Genomic DNA, 16,083 nt, shown 5'->3' on the forward strand with positions numbered 1-16,083 from the left:
TCCTAAAACACTGCCTGAGGATATGCTTAGAAAAAAGATCAGGGCCAGGTGCAGTGGCTCACGCCTGTCATCTCTGCACTTTGAGAGGCCAAGGCGGGCAGATCACGAGGTCAGGAGTTCGAGACCAGCCTGACCAACATGGTGAAATCCCGTCGCTACTAAAAATACAAAAATTAGCCGAGCGTGGTGGTGCGCGCCTGTAATCCCACGTACTCAGGGGGGTGAGGCAGGAGAATCGCTTGAACTCGGGAAGCAGAGGTGGCAGTGAGCTGAGATCGCGCCACTGCACTCCAGCCTGGGCGACAGAGTGAGACTCCATCTCAAAAAAAAAAGAAAAAAAGATCAGAGAGTTGCCCTGGGGACTCTGTATCCAGGCTCAGGAAGCCCGGGAGGCTTTCTGGAATAGGGCTCTCCTGTGAGTTGAGCATACGGCGTGAGTGACAGGCTGGGATGGTGGGCAGGACTGCGGTATTGACAGACAGTAGGGGTGACGCCGGCAGACCTGAGCCCCGCTTCCTCCCGTGGTCTCACTCCTGCCTCTCACTCCCATTCGCCTGCTGCTCCGGTGTCTCGACAGCTTGCCCGCTATACCAAGGAAGGCTTTCTGCACTTGGGCGCCCTGGGGACCACCACACTCCTCCCTGACACCCGCTGCCTGGTGGATAACTCTAAGAGTCGGCTGCCGCAGCTCCTGGACTGCGACAAGGTCAAGAGCAGCCTGTACAAGCGCTGGAACTTCATCCAGGTGAGTGATGTACAGACAGGGCCAGCGGTCAGAGGCTGCAGACCACAGAGGGGAATCCAGCTTCCCCAGGGGTCCCCAGCAAAGAGCAACCCCGAACCCAGGTCTCCCTGCCCCGGGCTGGACTAGTGGACCCCAAGCACTTCCTGGGCGCAGCTGTGGAGTTTCTGCATGGAGTAGCATTTCTGATTCCTACATCAGTGCTAGGCGGGTTGAGCTCTGATCAATCCTGAGAGAGGAGCGAGGGGGGACTTCCTTGAAATCCACTAAGTACCCACAGCCAGTGGGGTTGAGACCATCAGACCAAGAATATCCCAGGAAACTTCCCATCCTGACCCCATCCCTCACCAGTGCTCCTCGCCGGATTCAGATACTCAAACCGGGTGAAGCTTATTTAGGTTCTGACTTCAGAGTCCCCAGAGGAGGTCCTCATGCTTCCCTGCCCCAGCCCCATGCAAAGAATTTTGGTGGAATTGATTCTCTGCAAGAAGGTATGTGCCAGGCGCCATGATGGTTAAGCCTCTCTCTCTCTCTCTCCTTCTGTTACTCTCTCTCTCTCCCTCTCTTCTTCTCCCTCTCTCTCTCTCTCTTCTCTCTCGTCTCTCCTCTCTTCTCTATCTCCTCTCTATGTTCTCTCTTTCCATCTCCTCTCCTCTTTTTTCTTTCTCTCTCCTTTATCTTTCTCTTTTTCTCTCTCCTGTCTTCTCTCTTCTCTCTCTTCCCTCTTTTTCTACCCCTCCTCCCTTTCTTTGTCTTCTCTTTGTCTCTTTGTCTCTTTTGCTCTCTTGTCTCTTTCTCTTCTGTCTCTATCTTCTCTCTTTCTCCTCTCTCTCTTGCCTCTTTTTCTCTGTCCTCTTTCTCTCTGTCTTCTCTTTACCTCTTTCTCTGTCTCTCTTTCTCTTTCTCTGTCTCTCTTTCTCTTCTCTCTTTTTCTTTGTCTCTTTGTCATTTTCTCTCTCCTGTCTCTCTTTCTCCTCTCTCTGTATATCTCGCTGTCTCTCTCCCTCTCTCTCTCCTGTCTCTCTTATCCTCTCTTCTCAATTTTGCCCCCTCCCAGAACGGAGCCATCATGAACAAGGGCACGGGACGCTGCCTGGAGGTGGAGAACCGGGGCCTGGCTGGCATCGACCTCATCCTCCGCAGCTGCACAGGTCAGAGGTGGACCATTAAGAACTCCATCAAGTAGAGGGAGGGAGCTGGGGCACTGGAGCCTGGCCCCTAGGACATGGCTGCTCCCTCCGACCTCTGGACCAGCCGCCCTGGTGGAGAGACAGCAAGGGGCTGGCAAGTACTCGACGGGCCCCCCAGGGCTTCTCCAGGGCAGCACAAGGACCCCGGATGGAGACTCTGTCCCCCCTCAGGCATTCAGCTGCCCACAAGTTTCCTGCACCCTGGAAATGCCCCCCAACCCCTTCTCTGGGAAACCGAGAGCTGTCTTCCACAGCCTCTGATGTGAACCTGGTACTGAGGAGCAAGACTGTCCAGTTCTCCTCCACATCTCCCATCCCAGAATCAGGATCTGGGACTGGCAGGGTCCCCTCCTGTGTCTCATCTCTTGCAGCAGCAGAACTCCAGCCATCAACACAGCGGGAGGCAGCGGGGGCTCCAGCCATGCCCTAGCTCCCCGCCCTAAAAGGAGGCAGCGAGGACCGGACACTGTTTCCTTCGAGGTTACTTCTGCCCACATGACACCTGTCTGTTCATGCCCCAAGGCAGCCGCGGCCCCTAAACCTTCCCACCATGGTGGCTTTGGGTACTGCAGCTCTGGACTTTTTTGGTCCCTCCCAAGATGACCTGGATGGAGCTGATGCTTTCTCTCCTAATCACCTGGGCACTAGGCTCTTATCAGTGTGCTTGGGCCAGCTCTCCTGCCTGTGTCTAGAGGAAGCCAGAGACAGAAATAGGCTAAGCCTGCAGCAGGGTCTCAGCTGCGAGGGCCCCACAGGATGGAGCTGGGTCGAGGACCAGGGAGCCCTGATCCCGGAGGCTGCCACCGGGGAGCAGCACCGCTCCTCCATCCAGAACCTAAGGGCTGAAGCAAAGGCTGCCAGGACCCTCGAAGATGCTTTTGGCTCACCTCATTTCACCCCACGCTCTGCTGGCTGGCAGAGCAGAAGGCAGTCGTTTCCTCTCTGAAGAGTATTAATTTTTTTTCGATTGCCCTCTGGTTAGGGTGCACATATAAATCAGAGTTAATATATGAACGCGTGTGCATGCACGAGCGTGTGTGTGCCTGTGTGCTGTGTGTGGCAGTGTGTGTGTGTGTGTGTGTGTGTGTGTGTGTGTTTGTGTGTGTCTGGCTGTGCGTTCCAGAGCGTGCGACGATGATGACTTAGCTGTGTGGCCTTGGGCTTGCTGCTTCATTACTCGCCTGGATGGGGATGAGGGATGAGAAGGGTGTGGGTTTGGCCCCATGTCACTGGCCGGAAGGATGTGTCTCAGCCCTGCCCTGTGGGGTGCCCCCGATGGGAGGCTGTCCCATCTCCCAGTCCCCATCTCTGTTCCCCACTCTGTCCCTGGACAAGCCCTGCCCAGAGCTGAACCCTGTAGCTGCCCCCTTGCCCTGTGTGGGATTCACAGTGTCTCATTTGGTGACATCTTATTGGTGACCATCTCCTCACCCCATCTCCCACCTTGTGGAATAAATACATCTTAATAGCACTTCCCAGAACGGCCTCCTTTGTGTCTTGATTTCTCCAGAACTGGAGGTGGGGAGGGGAGTGATGGAGACACAAGGGGAGAGCTTATTTGGCTTTGAGGGTTTAGTGTTATTTATTTAACTATTTATTTATGAGATGGGGTCTTGCTCTGTTGCCCAGGCTGGAGTGCAGTGGTGCAATCATGACCCACTGCAGCCTCAAACTCCTGGGCTCAAATGATCCTCCCACCTTAGCCTCCTGAGTAACTGAGACTACAGGTACACATCACCATGCCTGGCTAATTTTTTACAAAATATTTTTGTAGAGATGGAATCTTGCTTCATTGCCCAGGCTGGGCCTGAACTCCTAGCCTCAAGAGATCTTCCTACTTTTGCCTCTCAAAGTGCTCGGATTTCAGGTGTGAGCCACTGCATCCACCTAATTAAAAAAAAAAAATGCAGGCCAGGCACGGTGGTCACGCCTGTGATCCCAGCTCTTTGGGAGGCCAAGGCAGGCGGATTATGAGGTCAGGAGATCAAGACCATCCTGGCTAATATCGTGAAATCCCGTCTCTACTAAAAATGCAAAAAATTAGCCGGGCGAGGTGGCGGTCGCCTGTAGTCCCAGCTACTTGGGAGGCTGAGGTAGGAGAATGGCGTGAACCCGGGAGGCAGAGGTTGCAGTGAGCCAAGATCGCTCCACTGCACTCCAGCCTGGGTGACAGAGCAAGACTCCATCTCAAAAAAAAAAAAAAAAAAATGCAGAGAGGGGTCTTGCTATATTGCCCAGATTCGTTTCAGACTCCTGGCCTCAAGCAATCCTTTCGTCTCAGGCTTCTGAGTAACTGGAACCACAGGCACAGGCCACTAGACCTGGCCGATTTTTGAGAAACAGGTTCTTTGCTATGTTCCCCACGCTGGTCTTGAATTCCTGGCCTCAAGTGGTCCTCCCACCTCAGCCCCTCAAAGCGCAGGGATTACAGTGTGAGTCAGTGCACCAAGTCTGGGTTTGCTTAGTAAAGGCAAAAGGCCCACACACACTGGGGCTGACTAAGGCGATGCCGGTCTACCCTCGTACTCGCCTCTTCCCCCTCAAAGCAGGACAGAACTGGACACCTGACCCTCGCTTACAAACCCTTGTGTGTCCCAGGTTAGGAGTGTCAGGTTGGCACAGAAAGCTGTAAGGAAGGGGAGACTTACCATGGGACTTGGCCTGATCCAGCCCCTTTCTGCCACCATCCAGCAAATTCCACCTTTTTTTTTTTTTTTTTCCACTGTTGTCGCCCAGGCTGGAGTGCAGTGGCGTGACCTTGGCTCACTGCAACCTCCGCCTTCCAGGTTCAAGTGATTCTCCTGCCCCAGCCTCCTGAGTAGCTGGGATTACAGGTGTCTGCCACCATGCCTATTTTTTTTTTTTTTCTTTAGAAGAGACAGGGTTTCACCATGTTGACCAGGCTGGTCTGGAACTCCTGACCTCAAGTGATCCTCCGCCTCGGCCTCCCAAAGTGCTGAAGTTTGGGAGGCCGAGCTACTGAAGTTTATAGGCATGAGCTACTGTATCTGGCACCCCCTCTTTTTTTAGGACCACACAGTGGCTGGACAAGATGGCCCGCTGTGCTTGTTTATGTGGCGTGGGGGATGCTGGCTCAGGACCCGTGGGAGACTCTCTGGCACCAGCACATGTGCTCTAAGCTCTGACCTTGGTTACCAGGTCCAGTAGCCTGGAGGGACTATTCACATCAGCACCATCTGTCAGCAGCTCCCCGCCACGGGATCAGGATACCTGGGGAGACTGCTCAGAGCATGAGGTCAGCATCCCAGGGCAACACCCTCTTGACCCCATGGGGTCCCATCTGAGCCTGGTGGCACTGGGAGTGGCCATGGACCAAGGGAGGGAAGAAGAATTAACGAAGCAGGAGAAAGGGAGGAAGAGAAAAGAGAAGCAGGACCCTGGTGTGGAGGAAAGGATTGGTCCTAAGTCCTTCGAGAGAATTTAAAGGCTCTGGATGGCCGGGCGCGGTGGCTCACGCCTGTAATCCCAGCACTTTGGGAGGCTGAGGCGGGCAAATCACTTGAGGTCAGGAGTTCAAGACCAGCCTGGCCAACATGGTGAAACCCCGTCTCTACTAAAAATACAAAAATTAGCCAGACGTGGTAGGATGACCCTGTAATCCCAGCTACTCGGGATGCTGAGGCAGGAGAATTGCTTGAACCCAGGAGGCAAAGGTTGCAGTGAGCTGAGATGGAGCCACTGCACTCCAGCCTGGGCGATGGGGCAAGACTCCATCTCGAAAAATATAAATTAAATTAAATTTCTGGAGACCTCTAGGAGTTCGAGACCAGCCTGGACAACATGGAGAAACCCCCTCTCTACTAAAATATACAAAAATAAACTGGGCGTGGTGGCAGACACCTATAATCCCAGCTACTCAGGAGACTGAGGCAGGAGCCCAGAGGCAGAGGTTGCAGTGAGCCAAGATTGCACCACTGCACTCCAGCCTGGGCGACAGAGTGAGACTCTGTCTCAAACACAAGGCCGGATGCCATGGCTCATGCCTGTAATCCCAGCACTGGGAGGCCAAGGCGGATCACGACGTCAAGAGATAGAGACCATCCTGGCCAATATGGTGAAACCCCATCTGTACTAAAAAAAAAAAATACGAAAGTTAGCTGGGCGTGAGGACGTGCATTTGTTATCCCAGCTACTCGGGAGGCTGAGGAAGGAGAATCCCTTGAACCAGGGAGGCAGAGGTTGCAGTGAGCTGAGATCACCCCACTGCACTCCAGCCTGGGTGACAGAGTGAGGCTCTGTCTCAAAAAAAAGCAAAATGAAACAAAAAGTTCTGGAGACCCCGTATCTCTGCACAGGGATGGCAGGGCAGCAAACTCCAAGCCTTGAGCTGAAGGGAAATCTCACACTCCATTATGTCAGCCATCGGCGTCATCTATAGTCTGAGAAGTGACAGATTCGTTTCCTGATCTGGGCACCCTCCATGGTCCCCCTCTGCCGTGGGGGAGAACGCAGGACAGGACAGGAGGCTGGGCTCTGGTTATGTCTCCCTCCTGTCCTGCCCAGCCCCTTCCCCTCACACCAGAGCTCCTGCCCTCCCCTAGCTGTGACCGTTTCTCTTTCCTCTCCTTTTTGTTTCCACTCAATGTATATGGCAAACAACAACAACAACAACAAAGTTGCAGATGGTAGTCCTGGTAAATGCCCAAGCCATCAAAGCCAATGTTTTTAAATCTCTGTTATATCAGACAGCTTTCATATTTTTTTTCTGGTTAGATGGACGCTAAAGAAGGAGAAGAAATAGAAAAGACAGAGCCAGCACACTGGGAGCCAGATGCCGCCCTTGTAAGCCTCTCCGAGCCTTTTTATATGGGTTTCTGAAGCCATTTTTTTCATCTGATACTTTTTCTACCATCCTTGAAAAACAACCTGGTTTCATAAAGTGAGGCCCCTGGGCAGAGCAGGTCACTCGCCCAGGGCTTCAGTGAGTGAGTTTTCATTGATTGACATGCTATTTCTCCTCCTTCCTCTTTGCCAATGCTTTTCTGGGAAGGGCGGGGTCACAGCCAGCCAGGAAAAGGCTTGCAAGGGGCTTGGAGCCTGTGTAGGGAACCAGGCAGTTCATGAAACCTTCCCAGGCTTCAACAAGCCCAGTGGCTGAAGCCAGGAGCCCAGTCCCCGCTGAGTGTCAGCCTCATGTTGCCGTCTGAGCGCCCCGTGCCTGCAGATGATGGGTTCCTGATGTCCCACAATCATGAATCTCTGAGTGTCTTGGTTTCCCTGTTTTCTCACTTCTCAGGTAAGTCTCCTTCGACCCAAGTTTGGGAATCACTGCTCAACCCGGAAGTGCAGAGGTGCATTTCAGTTCTGTTCAGCAAATACATTAGGACACCTCTGTGGTTTGCTCCTTATGATTTCTTCCTTCCTTCCTTCCTTCCTTCCTTCCTTCCTTCCTTCCTTCCTTCCTTCCTTCCTTCCTTCCTTCCCTCCCTCCCTCCCTCCCTCCCTCCTTCCTTCCTTCCTTTCTTCTTTCTCTCTCTCTCTCTCTCTCTACATTCAGACACCTCTGTGGTTTGCTCCTTATGATTTCTTCTTTCTCTCTCTCTCTCTCTCTTTCTGTCTTTCTTTCTCTTTCTTGATGAAGTCTTGCTCTGTCCAGCCCAGGCTGGAGTGCAGTGATACGATCTTGGCACACTGGGACCTCCACCGCCCAGGCTCAAGCGATTCTCTTGCCTCAGCCTCCTGAATAGCTGGGATTACAGGCACCTGCCACCTTGCCAGTCTAATTTTTGTATTTTTAGTAGAGATGGGGTTTCACCATGTTGGCTGGTCTCCAACTCCTGACCTCAAGTGATCCGCCCGACTCAGCCTCCCAAATGCTGGGATTCCAGGCGTGAGCCACTGCACCTGGCCCTTATGATTTCTGGAAAAGGAAAGGAGAGAGCAAGAGAGGATAGGAGGGAGGGAGGAGATTGAGCTAAAATGCATTAAGTGCAAGGCACTACGATGAAGAAAGAAATGTCATGGTTTTTGCCCTTGGAAGCTCCTATTTGAGAGAAGAAGGCAGATACAATATATTGGGCTCCTGCCCTGTAGCCCAAGCAATCATGAAATGGGGTCTATGCCTATTGCCATGAATAGGGCTCCAGGCATATTAGAAAATTCCAGCGTTCTTTCTCCCAAAGAGGCCCCAGCCAATGGATGGACCTCACACATGTGGCTTCCAACTTGACCTCCTCTGCTTGATACTTGATACAAGTATCAAGTATCTTGCTCCAATTTGATACAGCATCTCTATACTGATTAGCCAAAAACAAGGACGGAAATAAGGAGAGCCAGACAGGGATCAATCAATGTTGCTATGGATGGTTCCAGAAGACAGGACATTGTCCAGCCTCACCAGAGACTATTATCATCTTTAATACATGGTCGATGGCTCATATTCCTCCAGGAACACAATCGCATCTTACCCACTCCCCTAGTGAATGCCCACCTACCTGTCCAAGTAATCACTCAGTATCTGCTTGATAAACTCTAGAGACAGGTTGTTCTAAGGCAGGAAAACTCTTGACAGTGAGCCAAGCACGATCTGAATCTCAAGAACGTCTTCCCACTGTCCCTGCCTCTGGAGGCTGAAGACAAGACTAAGCTTTCTGTCACCTGATGAGATTTAAACCTACAGTGAGGGCTGGGCATGGTAGCTCACACCTGTAATCCCAGTGATTCCAGAGGACAAGGTGGGAGGATGCTTGAGGCCATGAGTTTGAGACCAGACTAGGCAAAACAGTGAGACCTCTGGCCAGGTGTGGTGGTCATGCCTACAATTCCAGCTCCTTGGGAGGCCAAGAGGCTGGATCAGATCACCTGAGGTCAGGAGTTCGAGACCAGTCTGGGCAACATGGTGAAACCCCGTCTCTACTAAAAATACAAAAAAATTAGCTGGGCATGGTGACACACGCCTGTAATTCCACTTACCCAGAGGCTGAGGCAGGAGAATCACTTGAACCTGGGAGGTGGAGAGTTGCAGTGAGCTGAGAATGCACCACTGTTGTCCAGCCTGGGTGACAATGGGAGACAGAGCAAGATGGTCTCGAAAAAAAAAAAAAAAAAAAAAAAAAATACAATACAAACAACAACAACAAAACCCAAATAGTGAGACCTTGTCTCTACAAAACAAAAAATTTAAAAACTACCCCGGTTGCAATGAGTGGTGATAACATCAGCACACTCCAGCCTGGGCATCAGAATAAGACCCCTGTCTCTAAAACACACAAAAAATTTAAGCTACAGGATGCCTCAAAGGCAGTGGACCCCTTTAAGCTTGAACATGGCTGCCGTAATTACAAGGGGAACAACCTCCAGTCCGTGGACAGTGCCTTGATCAGTGGATAGAATTCATTTCTGCCACCTGGAGAAATGGTTAACTTTCTTGGTTAGAGACGCCATATGCCATTTCCTGCAGGATGGGGTGTATATTGTTGACAGTTTTAATCTAGTGTGTCCTTTATTCTTTTCTTTTCTTTTCTTTCTTTTTTTTTTTTTTTAAGGCAGTGTCTTGTTCTGTCACTCAGACTGGAGTGCAGTGGTACAATCATAGCTCACTGCAGACTTGAACTCCAAGGCTCAAACGATCCTCCTACCTCAGCCTCCCAAGTAGCTGCGGCTACGGGTGCACATACTGATACAGGAGTTAAGAAGAAATTACGTAGGCAGATAGTGAGGGCAAAGAAGTCCTCGGTAAGGTTTTCCTTTTGATAAAAAGCAACCCCCGGCCGGGCGCGGTGGCTCAAGCCTGTAATCCCAGCACTTTGGGAGGCCGAGGCGGGCGGATCACGAGGTCAGGAGATCGAGACTATCCTGGCTAACATGATGAAACCCCGTCTCTACTAAAAAGTACAAAAAACCAGCCGGGCGAGGTGGCGGGCGCCTGTAGTCCCAGCTACTCGGGAGGCTGAGGCAGGAGAATGGCGTAAACCCGGGAGGCGGAGCTTGCAGTGAGCTGAGATCCGGCCACTGCACTCCAGCCTGGGCGACAGAGCGAGACTCCGTCTCAAAAAAAAAAAAAGCAACCCCCAAATCATTTTCTTTTCTAACAAAGAGCAGCCTGTGAAATCAAGCTTCACACAGAGACAAGCAAGCTGGAACCTTGCACTGGTGAATGCTGGCAGCTGTGCTAATAGGATAAGGCTACCTGGGAATAGGCATGTCCAACATAGCGGCTCCATCTTCCCTTCTCTTTGCCAAATCATGTGGACAGTAAGGAGAAGACAATATGGCACCCGCCAGGCAAAGACGCCATTTGCATAATAAGGTTAGAATGGGGTGACCAGCCTCCCCCACGCACTGTGTAAACGTTACACCTAGCTGAACCAATCTGTGGGCCTTATGGAAATCAGACACCGTCTCCTCAAACCTGCATATAAAATCTGGTGCAGTCCAAGGGCTGGATTTTCTTTATCAGGAACCCCTCTCTCACACAAGGGAGAGACCTGTTCTTTCTCTTTCTTTTGCCTATTAACCCTTCACTCCTAAACTCACTCCTCCTGTGGGTCTGTTCCATCCGTGTCCTTAATCTTCTTGGCACGAGACAATGAACCCTGGGTATTTACCCCAGACAATGACACTGCTTCAATACCACCATATCCGGCTAATTTTGTTTTTCTTTCGTAAAGATGAGATCTCACTATGTCACCCAGGCTGGTAGTATTTCTTAAGTAGAGGAATAGGTGGCATCCTTCTAAAGGAAAAAAGAAAACTCTCACAGACCCTCAGGGCTGACCTAATTTATTTTTTACCATGGTGTTTCTCAAATATGTGTAAACATAAAATGGCTTCTACTCATAGGTCTATTGCAACTATAAAATAAGAATAAATTTACAAGTCGATATGAACAAACCAACAAAGCAGATAACATTTCAGTTAACAGTATTCATTTAACCTGGTGGCACTGTCACTCACCGAAATGGAATCGTTGCTGCTTCAGAAGTGAATGTGGCACCAACTGAGCCAGCAGATGTTCTTCTGTGCTTCATGATAACCTGATTCTCCCTCTAGTGTCCTGTACTCTGGAGTATTTTGGAAATGTTTACTCATCATTCATTCATTCACCCCATATTTATTGAGCACCTACTTTCTCTCTAGGGTGTAGTAAATTAGTAAGCAAAGAGGATGGAAATCCTGCTTTCTGGGAATTTATATTTTGGCAGCTTTCCTGAGCAACAAACACATTTCTATTAAAATCTCCACTCTCAGCTGGGCGCAGTGGCTCACGCCTGTAATCCCAGCACTTTGGGAGGCCAAGGTGAGTGGATCACATGAGGTCAGGAGTTCAAGACCGGCCTGGCCAACATGATGAAACCCCATTTCTACTGAAAATGCAAAAGTTAGCTGGGAGTGATGGTGGAGACCTGTAATCCCAGCTACTTGGGAGGCTGAGGAGGAGGTTGCAATGAGCCGAGACTGTGCCACTCTACTCCAGCCTGGGCAACAAGAGTGAAACTGTCTCGAAAAAAACCAAAACCAAAACCAAACCAAAACAACAACAAAAAAAACACCACTCTCTTCTTCTTTTTATGACAATTCCTGTAGAACAACTTAGCCCCAGGGCTGTTGGCACACAAACACATGAACTAAAGCCACGTTCAGTACTCACCTGGGCCATCCAGGTAATGCAGAAGATGCTCATATTATTTATTTTTTTATTTTTTTTGAGACAAGTTCTCACTGTCATCCAGGCTGGAGTATAGTGACATGATCTAAGCTTACTGCAACCTCTGCCTCCCGGGTTCAAGTGATTCTCCTGCCTCAGCCTCCTAAGTAGCTGGGGCTACAGGCGTGCGCCACCACACCTGGCTAATTTTTGTAGAGACGGGGTTTCACCATGTTGGCCAGGCTGGTCTTAAACTCCTGACCACAAGTGAATGGCCCACCTCAGCCTCCCAAAGTGCTGGGATTACAGGGGTGGGCTACTACACCTGACCTAATTTTCCGATAATCACCAAAATAAAGACAAAAAAACTTTGAAAATCTTACATGCATCTTGTACTTGCAAAAGTCAGAGGCTCCCTAGATGCCTGCAAATCCCCAGTTGGAGAAGCACAGCTTGAGTCACTTTCCATTACACACACGTCCTTTTATCTTGTTGAGGAGTTTGATAAGGAAGTGCTACCAATGAACCAACAGCAGCTCTTATCTCTAAGAAAAAATTACCTGCAGAGTGGGTGTTTCTAACTCTTGCTTTTCTTCCTATCTTAGCTTGTGGGGAAAAGAACTGTCTTAGTCCATTTGAGATGCTATTATGGAAAACCTGAGGCTGGGTACTTCTATAAAGAAATGAGGTGGACCAGGCGCGGTGGCTCAAGCCTGTAATCCCAGCACTTTGGGAGGCCGAGACGGGCGGATCACGAGGTCAGGAGATCGAGACCATCCTGGCTAGCATGGTGAAACCCCGTCTCTACTAAAAAATACAAAAAAAAACTAGCCGGGTGTGATGGTGGGCGCCTGTAGTCCCAGCTACTTGGGAGGCTGAGGCAGGAGAATGGCGTAAACCCGGGAGGCCGAGCTTGCAGTGAGCTGAGATCCGGCCACTGCACTCCAGCCTGGGTGATAGAGCGAGACTCCGTCTCAAAAAAAAAAAAAAAAAAAAAAAAAAAAAGAAATGAGATTTATTTGACTCACAGTTCTGCTGGTTGCACAAGAAGCATGGTGCCAGGATCTGCTTCTGGTTAAGGTGCGGGCTGCTTCCACTCTGGGAAATGTGTGCAGAGATCACCTTGTGAGAGAGAGGGGGACGAGAGAGAGATGAGGAGGTTCTAGGTCCCTTTAAACCACCAGCTTTCACAGGAATAAATACAGCAAGAACTCACTCATTATCCAAGCCATTCATAAGGGATCCCCTGCCACGACCAAAACAGCTTCCAACCAAGCTCCACCTCCAACACTGGGGATCACATTTCAACATGAGATTTGGAGGAGGCAAATATCCAGACTGTATCAAGAACAAAATCTCACAATTTGCTGGGTAGGACATTAAAAAGCATGGTCAGAGTGAGGTATAGGGACACTTGGTGAACTTCATCAATATCGATTGTCCTAATCTTTTTCCTAAATACATAGTTCATTGGTAGCTAATATTATATCTTCTCCTCCAGTCCTGAGAGTCTGGTCTCTCCTTCACTGTGTCACTTGGAAAGGCAGAAAAAGTAAAGCTTTTGGTGGGGCTGTTGCAAGAGGGCCTGGGCAACAGCATGAGTTTTGGGTATTGAGATTTCTACAGAGGGCTGCGGCACAGCCACTGGTTAGTTATAAAGCAGAGCACTTGTAATTCCACCATGAAGATAACAAAAAAAGGAAGATACAGGCTACTCAGTTTTTTATTATTCCCTAGACATTTTGCCCTTGAAAATACACAAAGAATGAAATCTCCAGTCCCAGCTCAAGGCACCAAACCAAACTTCTAGTGCTAGAGGCTACCCTTCTTGATTTCTCTGCCTCGATACAAGCTGCAACCTCTTTGATTCAGAATTTGTGATCCTTGAGTTTAAAATATGCCTATACATTTGCTCATATGAATAAGGCTCAGAAAATGAAAAATTTAAATAAAAAGCTATTTACCTGTGTGTCTTCTCAATGCTTCAGAGGTCCCCCTTGGGATGGATCCTACCTCTTTGCTATTTGTACCCACTTCTTTGAAGAGTGTCCTTGGCCTGGGACTCAAGTGGGAACTAGAGGAAAGTTCTGGTTCAGGCGTACCCTGAGACTACGCTGATATTACCACTGCTTAATAATTCAAATTCCCTTTGCCCCCAAAAGCTCAGACCCAACCTACTATAAACTTGCCCAAATTAATGGGGTTCTAAGTACTTATCAGAGCAATTACCATAATTAATTTATTTTATCTTATTTTATTTTATTTTTCAGAAAGGGGATCTTGCTCTGTTGCCCAGGCTAGAGTGCAATGGTGCAATCATAGCTCACCGCAGCCTTGAACTGTTGGAATCAAGCAATCTGCCTTGGCCTTTGGAGCAGCTGGGACTACAGGCACACACCACCGTGCCTGAATAATTTTTAAATTTTTTGTAGAGACAGGGTCTTACCGTGCTGTCCAGATTGGTCTTAACCTCCTGGTTTCAAGCGATCCTCCTGCCTCAGCCTCCCAAAGTGCTGGAATTACAGGCGTGAGCTGCCACACCCAACCTCACAATTCATTTAGAGGGTAGAATCAGGCGCTGGCCCCTGGAAAGAAGCTGTTTTTCTTTCTGGAGAGTTCGCATGAGGTTCTAATCGGTAACAGCTGAGGCCCAGTGACAAAGCAAAGGAAACCCGCAGGAGGCTGGGAAGAAAGAAAACCAGAGACTCCTGATTCCCATCCGCCCTGCCAGCCTCCAGAGATTGAGGGAGGAAGATCGCTTGAGCCCAGGAGGTCAAGGCTGCAGGGAGCTATGATCACGCCACTGTACTCCAGCCTGGGCCACAGAGCAACACCCTGTGGATTAGTCTATTCTCACACTGCTACGAAGAATCTGTGTGCAGCCATCCATGACGACCCTCCGTGCTCTTCCAAGCTCCCCCAGTGCATGTGACAATATCCCAGAGGTGTCATCCAAATTCGTGCCTCACTCTTGATTGCTGTGAGATAAGTATGAGTGACGACAGCTTCGTGGAAGAAAGCCCTGCGATCTCACGGAGAACATAGCCTCTGCTTTCCATTGGTGTCCTGGGAGGAAATTGCTGTTACGTGTTATTGTTTTGCTTTAAGATATCTGCTTTTTAAAAGAATTTCCCAGAGGGATGAAGAAGTTGAGGGCCAGAGGCCAGATGTGGGGGAAGGTGACTGCTTCTCTCAAAGACAAGGAAGGCTTTTGGTTTTGTTTGGGATTGTTTTGTTTGTTTTGTTTTGTTTTTTATTGCTTTCCCTGTACTTATCTTGTGGGTCCGCTGGCTTGTTTATCAGGCTGCTGGTATCTGCTGTCGCCTGGGGATATTTTCTGATAGAGTAGATTCAAGTATGGTGCCCAGTGAGGAGCGCAGAAAAGGATAATTGTCACTGTTAACCATAAGTACTACCATGATTTGAGCACTTCCTATGTGCCAGGCACTATGCAAAGGTTTCGTTTTTTTGTTTTTGTTTTCGTTTGTTTGTTTGTTTGTTTGTTTAACAGAGTTTTGCTCTGTCACCCAGGCTGGAGTGCAATGGCGTGATCTCGGCTCACTGCAACCTCTGCCTACTGGGTTCAAGAGATTCTCCTGCCTCAGCCTCCCAAGTACCAGGGACTACAGGCGCGCGCCACCACACCCGGCTACCTTTTTTTTTTTTTTTTTTTTGTATTTCTAGTAGAAACAGGATTTCACCATGTTGGCCGGGATGGTCTCCATCTCTTGACCTTGTGATCTGCCTGCCTTGACCTCCCAAAGTGCTGGGATTACAGGCGTGAGCCACCGCGCCCGCCTGCAGTTTTTTTATAAGCACCTTCTCTTTTCATCCTCCCAACAAGCTTATGGGCAGGTACTATCATTTTCTCTTTATAGATGGGGACACTGAAACTCAGGGAGATTAAAAACCGCTCTCAATATCACGTAGTCTGTACCTGGCAGGTTTGGGTTTCAGACCTCGGTCTGTCTCACTCGAATCTCTTGTTCTGGGCTGGGCATGGTGGCTCATGCCTGTCATCCCAGCACTTTGGGAGGCCAAGGCAAAAAGGTCACTTGAGGCCTGGAGTTCAAGACCAGCCTCAGCAACATAGCAAGACCCTGTCTTTACTGTAAAGAAAAATCTCTTGTTCAGTACCACTAGACTATACTGCCTGTCATGTGGCTTTGCTCTGCTGTCCCTGTTCTAACATGAAAACGTTAGATGAGAGAGGACGAGGGGAGTGAGGATCTGCAGGAATATGTCTAGATACATGGCTGTGGACCCTTAAATGCTAAAGGAGCAGAGAGATTCATCGGGGTGTGTGTGTGTGTGTATGTGCGTGTGTGTGTGCGCAAGCATGCGCACGCGCACCCAGACCCTGGGAGGAGCTTCATTCCTAAGAAAAAAACAACAGCCTAGCGCTGCCTCAACCTCCAACCTCCTGTCACACGTCTGCTTCGGTCTTTCACCTTAAAGCACCAACAAATGTGCACTTTAAGGATTCCCAAAGAGTGACGAGTTCTCCCTGAAATAGCTCAGAGAGTCCTCAGCAGGCTGAGAAA

General features: G+C 49.6%; 1 protein-coding gene across 4 annotated transcripts in view; it reads left to right on the plus strand.

Moving 5' to 3' along the window:
- GALNT17 (polypeptide N-acetylgalactosaminyltransferase 17) overlaps nt 1-3,410 on the plus strand; it is a 611,589-nt gene extending 608,179 nt beyond the window's left edge. For all 4 annotated transcript variants that reach the window (XM_065541829.2, XM_074034847.1, XM_005549422.5 and 1 more), the window contains 2 exons: nt 578-745; nt 1,800-3,410. In XM_065541829.2, coding sequence (XP_065397901.1) covers nt 578-745; nt 1,800-1,928 — 297 coding nt within the window. In that variant the 3' untranslated portion in view covers nt 1,929-3,410. The remainder of the gene's footprint in view (nt 1-577; nt 746-1,799) is intronic.
- Nucleotides 3,411-16,083: the final 12,673 nt, after the last annotated feature.

The sequence above is a fragment of the Macaca fascicularis genome, chromosome 3, assembly GCF_037993035.2.
Source record: "Macaca fascicularis isolate 582-1 chromosome 3, T2T-MFA8v1.1".
Lineage (NCBI taxonomy): Eukaryota > Metazoa > Chordata > Mammalia > Primates > Cercopithecidae > Macaca > Macaca fascicularis.